The sequence below is a fragment of the Tympanuchus pallidicinctus genome, unplaced genomic scaffold, assembly GCF_026119805.1.
Source record: "Tympanuchus pallidicinctus isolate F22 unplaced genomic scaffold, pur_lepc_1.0 scaffold15, whole genome shotgun sequence".
NCBI lineage: Eukaryota > Metazoa > Chordata > Aves > Galliformes > Phasianidae > Tympanuchus > Tympanuchus pallidicinctus.
In genome coordinates this window covers 15,106,047-15,114,733 of record NW_026294669.1, presented here as the reverse complement: position 1 = coordinate 15,114,733, position 8,687 = coordinate 15,106,047, and the positions used below count along the sequence as shown (strand labels likewise).

Below are 8,687 nucleotides of genomic sequence, written 5' to 3'. Positions count from 1 at the left end.
CAGTTTCCAGGAGCCAGTTCTGGGGCTGGCAAGGGAACAAGGCCACAACCAACCCAGCTATACCATCTTCAGAGCCTTAGGAGAGTAGGAAGTTCAACTTTGTAGTAGTGTAAAGGCCACCCCACAGCACGCCGCTGGGTGCTTTCTTGGAATGTTTATTTTTAGACTTTCTCTTGTCACTTTGAGTAGCAGTTTCAGTTGCTGAAGGCCCACAGTGGCCAATATTTTTATCTAGCCTTCTATAGACTGGATTGACAAGATCTATAGTGTCTTGAGGCAGATGTCACAATGCATTCCACTTCGTCCCCTCTTCCTAAATGGGCATATGGCTGCTGCTCTCCGTTCCTTTGCAGTGATCTCAGACTGCGAATGGCAATGAGCTCAGTGGAAGCACTGCCAGCACACAGCACTTTGTCTGGGGGAAGGAGTCTCAGAGAGCAGCACCAAGTAATGACCAGTAAGGTTTTTCTGTCTTTGTCTTGCCATTTAAGGTGCCTGTACTAAGTATTATCTTCCCCTTCCATAACTGTGTTTTACATAAAGTACAAGAGTCAAAACTGGAGTTACCAGACCAGTCTTAGTCTCCTCTGTACACACCGATCCCTTGACACAGCTCCATCCCAGCTGGTGTTTTCCACCCTAATCAAGCTGCACCCCTGCTCTGCTGCACCTGGGTACGCGGTGAGGTACCTGACAAAGTCTGGATTGCCAGAACTAAAGGTTTCAGCTGTTTGCCTGCCCATGCCTGTTCTCAGGCTATTTTACTTACTTGCTCCTGCTCCTAGCCCTTTCTCTCTGCAGGTCCATCTCCTTGGCTCAGCACCAGCATGTTGCTTTTCACCCACTCCCTGGCTACTGCCAAAGAAAGCTCACAGGTACTGCTGTAACCCCTCTGCTGCCTCTTCATCAAGCACTCGCTTTGTTTTCCCTTAATCTGGTAACAACCAGGGCATACCCCCACTCCCTCTGTAGTTGCTCTCTGACCTTGAACATTCCTGTGGAGCTGGAACTAGTGATGGGGTAACTGGTCTCATTGTGCCAATGCAGTGTGTGCAGAAGCACACCTCAGTCATCAGTCTGGCTCTTTCACCACTTTCCTCTGTTTCTCCTTTCCAGCACCTGGGCTGTGAGAAGACAGAGCTTAGGAGCTGGTTGTCAGCTCTCTTAACTGGGAGAGCCCTATTTCTAGTGGATGTTTACCTCCAGCAGAACTTTCCTGCAGCAGCCACTTGCTGCCCTTTGCAGTCCTCTGCTGGAGTGTGCCTCTGGCTGTTATCAGGTCATTAAAGTGGCCGTGGAGCTGTCCTGTATCAGGACAAACAGTCCCTAATGGAGCCGTCTGCTCCCTGTCCCAGTGCCAGAAGCGCTGATTAGTAGGGGAAGAGTGGGAACAGGCTACACGTGGCACGGCTCTGAGCCAGGTGAGGCGATGGCTCAGGCTGTGCCCAGGCTAGGCAATCAGGCTCGTCTCCCAGCTGAGCAAACAGCTCGGTGGCTGCCCTGGGAGCAGCGGTTGTCCCACCAGAGCCTACCAGGTCAGGAAGGAGCCCACCACCGCCATTGGATGCCCTGAGGCCTGCTGGGGGCAGAAGGTGGGCTTCCCCCTGGCCTGGCAGGTCTGCTTATCCACACTCTCACCACGTTCCCCCTTTCTTCTGTCTCCCCCAACTGCGTGTTGTGTGCCTGTTCCAGTCCCAGGCTTTGTCCCGTGGCCTGCTCCCGGTCCTGCGGTCGGTGACGGCGCTCCCGCTTCCCCTCGCCCGGTTCTTACGCAGCAGCAGCTTCCCAGGGTTGCACAAGGCGGCTCTCCCGTCAAAGCCGGGGGCGGGAGGACGCGGTGCTCTGCCCGGGCTTCTACGGGGATCCCCAGGGAGGACGGACCCTCAGCCCCCGGGGATCCCCTGACCGGCCAGTCCTCCGGAGCCAATTTTAACAGCGCGGAAAGCCAGCGGCCGGCTCGGCGCCCCAAAGCCACAGCCACGCCGGCGGGGCCGGAGCGCACGGACATCGCGCCCCTTCCCCAACCCGGCGGCACCGCGCCCCGCCCGCCACTCCGGCCGTTGCTCGCACCGAGCAGAGAGGCCCCGCTCGGTGAGTCACCGGGGGCGGGCGAGAGCAACGTGAACACGGCGGGAAGCGGCGCGGCTCGCGGCGGGCCCGTAGGTGCGTACCGGCGGGCGGCGCGGGGCGGGGCGGCCCCGGGCCCCTTTGTTCGGCGGGAGGCGGCGGCGTAACGCCCCGCCGCTTTGTCCGCCGCGCCGCCGGCGGGAGCCGCTCGTCCCGGCGTGGGGTGAGTGGGGAGGGGGGAGCGCTGGGGCTGAGATCCGCCGGGTGCGGTGGGGTGCGGGGCCCCGGTGTTGGGGTTGGGGGTGGGGAGGGCTCGGGGCGCGGTTGGGTCAGGCTGGGGCGCGTGGTGCCGCTCGGCGCGTGGCGGCTCGGCCACCTGCCCCGAGTGGGAGCCTGTGTCACCGGCGTGCCCCGCGTCCCTCCCCGGGCAGCCTGAGTACCCCGGCCCGCCCCCGGCCCCGGGGCGCTGCGCCGCCGAGCGAGGAGCGGCTGCTGATACAAAGCGTCGTCCCTGCGGCGGGGCCCGGCGGCGGAGCAGGTGGCAGCGGCACCCCGCAGGGTGCTCAGCCCGGGGAGCGGGTTGGCCGAGGAGCGGCTTCGGGCGCCCGTTGCTCGGGGCTGGCGGAGTCCCGGTGCCGGCGCGCGCCCATCGCTGGTGCGAGGCTCGGAGCAGAACAATAGCGGCAGGAGAGATCTGTCGGGGCGGCCTGCGAAGCCGCCACCTGCCGCCCTCGCATCGGCCCCACGCCGGCGGCTGGGCTGTGCGCCGTCTCCCCGCGGATCTGGCCAGAAGCTGCTGTGCTTTCCCCGCAATTTCCTCCCGGACATCTGGCGTCAGCTGTAACTTTGTGCAATTCCCTGCCTGCCTCGTGCTGCCCCTTGCCGTCACCCTGGTCCCTCGTGCTCCACGTCCCTCGCCGTGCCCGAGCCACGGGGTGCGGCGTGGCCCTGGGACCAGGTGGCAGACGAGTGCCTGGCTCCACCGGGCTGTCCCCTCGCCCGCCGGAGCCGGCACTGCCCTGCTCCTGTGTTTACCCTTGCTGTGGTGACTCTTCCCCCAGATACATCCTGTCCAGGACGGGTGAGTGTCCCGGCTTTTCCCCTACTCCCCGCATCCTGGCTGGTGGCAGTAGGGGAGGAGGTGCTGAGGGCTGCTGGTGCCCTCATCTTTATGCTATACAGAGCCTGGGAGTCACCGGTGGGTAAGGGATGGGATGAAGGCACTGCGTGGGGGCTTCTGCTGCCTTTGGGGGGCTGGATGAGATGCACTGCTGCTTGGCCCATGGCTCATCGCCTGCCTTCCCACAGAGCTGAGCCAACTGCCTGGCCAGGATGAGCTGGAGCTTCCTGACGCGGCTCCTGGAGGAGATCAACAACCACTCGACCTTCGTGGGCAAGATCTGGCTCAGCGTCCTCATCATCTTCAGGATTGTGCTGACGGCTGTGGGGGGTGAGTCCATCTACTACGATGAGCAGAGCAAGTTCGTCTGCAACACGCAGCAGCCAGGCTGCGAGAACGTCTGCTACAACGCCTTCGCCCCACTCTCCCACGTCCGCTTCTGGATCTTCCACATCATCATGGTGGCCACCCCCTCGGTGCTCTACCTGGGATTTGCCATGCACCGCATTGCCCGCATGCCTGAGTCCTCACGGCGCCGGGTGCCGGCAACTCAGCGTGGCCGCATGCCAGTGGTGCGGCGTGGAGCCGGGCGGGACTACGAGGAGGCGGAGGACGATAATGAAGAGGATCCCATGATCTTCGAGGAGATTGAGGTGGAGAAGGAGAAGGGCACCGAGGGTGGCGAGAAGCACGATGGCCGGCGCCGCATCAAGCAGGACGGGCTGATGCGTGCCTATGTGCTACAGCTGCTGTGCCGCATGCTGCTGGAGTCGGCCTTCCTTTTCGGGCAGTACCTGCTGTTCCGCTTTAAGGTCAGCCCCTCCTACGTGTGCAGCCACAGCCCCTGCCCGCACATGGTCGACTGCTTCGTCTCACGCCCTACCGAGAAGACCATCTTCCTGCTCATCATGTATGCCGTCAGTGGGCTCTGCCTCTTCCTCAACATCTGCGAGCTCTTGCACCTGGGCGTGGGGCGCATCCGCGATGCGCTGAGCCAGCCCAACAGCCCACCCTCCAGCAGCCCCGCACCGCACTACGCCAAGAAGCCCCCCAGTGCACCGCCCACCTACCACTCCCTGAAGAAGGAGCCACTGAAAGCCCCTCTGCCTGATGGCAAGCTGGACTACCGGGAGAACCTGGCCAACTCGGCCGCCGAGCGCTTCGCCCTGGCTGGCGCTCCCCGCGAGCACGAGCTGGAGCGGCTGCGTGAGCACCTGCGCTTGGCCCAGGAGCACCTAGAGATGGCCTTCCACCTGCAGCCACCCCCCCGGGCTCCCAGCCCCACACGCAGCAGCAGCCCTGAGGGCAATGGCATGGCTGCCGAGCAGAACCGCCTCAACCTGGCGCACGAGAAGGGTGGCAGCTGCGAGCGCAGCACAGGTGAGCCTGGGGGACCAAGTTCTGGTGGGTGGGGCAGGGTGATGGGGCACCCCAGGATGGCCGCTGATCTGCATCTTGTTCCCACAGGGCTGTGAGTGACGAGGACGGACAGTGTGGGACAGTGGTGTGACACAGCATGAGACGACGACATGTATCTACCTGGTGGGGCTGCCCAGGGTGTCTCCATCCCGGTGGGCAGCGATGGGGACAGGGGCTTGGGGAACCTTCCTTCACTGTTCTTAATTTTTTTTTTAAAAAAAAGGAATATCTTATTTTTGTACATTTTTATAAACTCAGCAGCGTGCACCCTGGCATTTTTATACACCCCTCCTGATTCCCACTCTGAGCCCGCACCTCCCCTCCCTGTCTCCTGTTGTATCCCCACGTCCCTCCCCCCACTCTCTGCCCGCAGCACCTCCAATTCGTGCCTCCCCTGCACTCTCTGTGCACGTGCAGGTCACGACAGCAGTAAGGATGCTCACACCAGGTCTGGCTGGTGAGGCTGCACCATGGGCTGGCACTGAGCCTGAAGTAGAGGTGACAGCAGGGACCTGTGAGAGATGTATCCCAGTGGCACCACTGCGGGGGGTGGTGCCCATACAGTGAGCACATGTGGGCTACACAGGGCCCCTCTTGGCTCCTCTTTGGCTTCCCCCTCTCCAGGCTGCTCTTTTTAGGGAGCATAGGGGTTTGTGTTTGTCCTTCTGATCTCCTCCATTTCCCTGCCAGCAACTCTGCTTGGGCTTTGGACCAAAGCTGATCCTCTCCAGCCTGGTGTGGGGCTGGGAGCCCTGTGTGCAGTGTCCAGAGTGGGTTGGTGGGAGACACTCGGGCATTCTGATCATCTCATGGGTCACGCAGTGAATTTTGTAGCATTGTTTTGTACTTGGGTAATTGTGACTTTTTTTTTCCCTTTTTTTTTAATTTTTTTTTTTTCTAATTATCTATATTCAGTAAAGCCTGGAGACGTTTTGTACTGAACTTCTGCATCCGGTTCTCTGGGAGGAAGGGGTGGGGAAGGGGATCCTGCGCAGATGGGCTGGGGCGGGCCAGCTGCTTGCGTGGGGCTGGCAGTGGTGGGATGGGGACGCCCTGCTTGGCCCAGGGTGACTCAGTCATTCCAACTGTGCGGAGGCGGCTTCGGCCAAAGGCAGCCACTGCTGGCGTGGCGGGAGTAGGATTGCTCCAATTGCCACATTCCTGCGCAGCTGTGGATTCAGCAGGGCTTCCCTGTGCTCCCCATCCCGATGCAGCTGGAGGGACATATGCTGCCCTCTGGCTCTCCCCTTGCTCAGGGATGGATCAGCCTTGGCGCTTCCACAAGTCCCCTCCCTGGGATGCTGGGGCAGAGCTGGGCCCCTTGCAGAGCACCGTGCTATGCTGCTGAATGCCCACAGCTCACCCTTCCCCTCCCTCCTCCACCCCAAAGCCTCTGGGTTTGCACCCCGCTCCGTAACTGCACTGCCTCTGAGGCTGTTCCTGATGGAAACTGGTGTTCTAAGATTGCTTTTGTAAAGAAAGAAGGTTTATTTATCTTGCCTTACTGATCTTGCCAACAGGTTCTGCTGTTGTTTGCGTGCCACCAGCCTCACCACCTGTGTGAGCCCCAGAGTGGACGTGCCCTGGCACATCCATCTGTCCCTGTCCTGTCTCTAGGAGCAGGGGGAGGTGGCTGTGCGCTGCAGCTTGTCTTTCTTGTGGGAGGAGATATGTAGGTGAGCTGGCTCCAGGCACTGGGCTGCCATTGCAGGGCACAGCTAGCGTGCTGTGGGCTGGGCACAGCCCTGGGGCAGGGCTGCAGCACCCACACAGCCTGGAACCATGAAACCCTGGCTGTCACAGGGAGGGTGGTGCCACCAAAACTTCCACCTGGGTCCCTCTCCCTGCCCTGGGCTGCGCAGTGCCCATGTGAGTGACTCCTCCATCTGTGGGATGGGCTCATCATCTGGCACTGGGGCAGTGCAGAGGCAGCAGGGCGACCCACACGGATTCAGCCATGCTGTGCCAGCCGCTAGACACAGGTGCAGTCCTGTGCCAGGATGTTGGGCACCGTCTCGTACTTGAAGGAGTAGCCACCATCAGAGGTGGTGCGGACGCGCAGCGAGCGCATGGTGCCAGGCAGAGCGGCGCAGCACAGCTGCACACCCAGCCGGTGGCTCAGCCCATGGCCTTCGGCACAGCTCCCGTGGCAGTAGTGGAAAACGAAGCTGCTGGGGTGCACAATCCAATTGTCCCAGCCCAGCTCCTCGAAGGAGATGTTGAGGGACGCCCGGCGGCAGTTGGTGTGGGCAGCCACATCCTCTGATGGGCGCTGCAGCAGGCTGAGTGCAGCCGGTGACCAAGGCACAGCGGAGCGGCGAGCCCGTCCAGCTGCCTTGGCACGGGTGGTGGCTACCAGGAAGGGCATCTTGTCCCCGTCGGCCAGGCAGGGGCAGCTGGGGCAGCGCACCAGGAGCACGAAGAGCGGCTGTGCCAGCTGGGGCAGCGCGTCAGGGCCAAAGTCAAACACCGTCCAGTGCTCTGGTGTCTGTGATGCTGTGGCCATCACCGGCACCCTGCCCTGCAGTGAGAGGGTCAGCACAGCGGGAGCCGAATGGTTGGTAGCAGCTGAGGGGCCGCTGTAGAACCAGAGCTGGGCGGATGTCAGTGTGCGGCTCAGGGCGTGCTCTGAGGGCTGGAAGAGGTAAGTGAAGATGCCTTCTTCCTCCAGCAGCTTATCTGGCTGTGTGGGCTCGCACGGCACATCTGTGGGGAAAGAGTGGCTCAGGGTGCCATGCCCCAGTGTGGGGATAGGGTATGGGGGGGCACCCGCAGGTGCTGTGGAGGACATCTGTGGGCACAGGCAGGTTGTTCTGCTGCAGACACAGGGGAGCTGATGACATCCAGTGTCACATGGCACGTGCTGCTCTGTGTCCTGCAGCCAAACCCTGCAGCAGATCCAGCCTTGTGCAAGGCTCTGCCTGGCTCATGCTGCCAGCCAGGCACAGCTGCAGCGCCTGGCACCCCATGGCCTTGGGAAGAGGGGATTCAGCCACCTGCTTCGTATGGCCAGGGTGGGCTGAGCTGCCTAGTGAGGTCACCAAGCCCCTCCATACCCTGGGATGGTCTGGTGATGGTGTACCCATTCTACTGTGCCCTGCTGTGTCCTTCTGCACTCTGCTGCAACCCTGAGTATCCTGTTGCAACCTTAAGCATCCTACTGTGGCCCCATCCCTAGGCATCCCACTCCATCCTTCATCATCATACTCCTTCACTTAGCATCCCACTCCCAGCACCCTGCCCCATTCTCTACCATCCCACTCCAGTGTGCAGCTCTGCCCTCTCCTAAGCCCTCCCCATCTCCCTGTGTCCCCCTGTTCCACCTCTGGGCACTCTTCTATGTCACCTCCCTGCCACCTGGCCTTGCCACATCCCCATTGCCCTAAAGCAGCACCCAACTCACCCCCTGCATGCTCTCCATCCCACCAGGGCTCTCACCTGTGGAAGGGAAGAGAATCACCTGGGATGTGTCTTCCTGCTCTTCGGGTAGCACCTCCACCTCTTCAAGGACATCTCTACGATGCACTCTCCTCATGTCCTTTGGGGGCTCCTGCACAGCTGGGGGGCTCAGATGCTCCAGCACCCGTGCCCGCACCTTGGCCAGGACAAGCTGCCGGTCGGCACCAGCCCCGGTGCAGCTGCCCAGGGCACTGGCAGGCAGCACGGCAGGCAGCAGGTGCAGGAGGAGCAGCATGGCCGTGGGGCAGCTTGAGAGGCTCTGCCGTGGGCTCCTACTTGCCAGCCCAGCCTGTCTGCCCACTGCACTGCCCCTGGGGCAGGGTGGCATTGAGACGTATCTGACACTGACGCAAATGTCTGCTCGCCGTGAATATTATCTCTGGGCAGTGAGAGCACTGAGACGTCTGGAATGTGAGGACTGCAAGGACAGTGTGGTCTGGGGGGGGACGGCGCCCGGGCAGGGGGGTGGGTGGGGTGCATGCTGCTGGAGCAGTGAGTGCATGGGGCTGGGGGCAGGCAGGGATGGAAGGGGCATGGGGGCCTGCGGCTGGGTGCCTCCGTACTGGAGTCTGGGGGCCAGCAGGAGGCTGAGGGTGCACTTTGGGCAAAGCAATAATGTGGG

At 61.8% G+C, this 8,687-nt stretch overlaps 2 protein-coding genes across 6 annotated transcripts; one reads left to right on the top strand and one right to left on the bottom strand.

The window, feature by feature from the left end:
- The first annotated feature begins 48 nt into the window (after positions 1–48).
- Positions 49–5,548, top strand: LOC128077011 (gap junction gamma-1 protein-like). Of its 5 annotated transcripts, none has more exons than XM_052675635.1 (3): positions 49–2,091; positions 3,376–4,567; positions 4,655–5,548. In XM_052675635.1, exons 2-3 carry the CDS (start codon positions 3,400–3,402, stop codon positions 4,660–4,662), a joined length of 1,176 nt encoding a protein of 391 aa, XP_052531595.1. In that variant the 5' UTR covers positions 49–2,091; positions 3,376–3,399; the 3' UTR covers positions 4,663–5,548. The 5 variants fall into 5 exon arrangements, with proteins under 5 accessions (XP_052531595.1, XP_052531594.1, XP_052531596.1 ...); XM_052675634.1 differs by having other exon boundaries at positions 49–2,163; XM_052675636.1 differs by lacking the exon at positions 49–2,091 and adding an exon at positions 2,174–2,290.
- Positions 5,469–8,483, bottom strand: INHA (inhibin subunit alpha). The gene is made up of 2 exons (XM_052675640.1): positions 8,045–8,483; positions 5,469–7,312 (listed from the first exon to the last, which is right to left on the bottom strand). Exons 1-2 carry the CDS (start codon positions 8,391–8,393, stop codon positions 6,579–6,581), a joined length of 1,083 nt encoding a protein of 360 aa, XP_052531600.1. The 5' UTR covers positions 8,394–8,483; the 3' UTR covers positions 5,469–6,578.
- Positions 8,484–8,687: the final 204 nt, after the last annotated feature.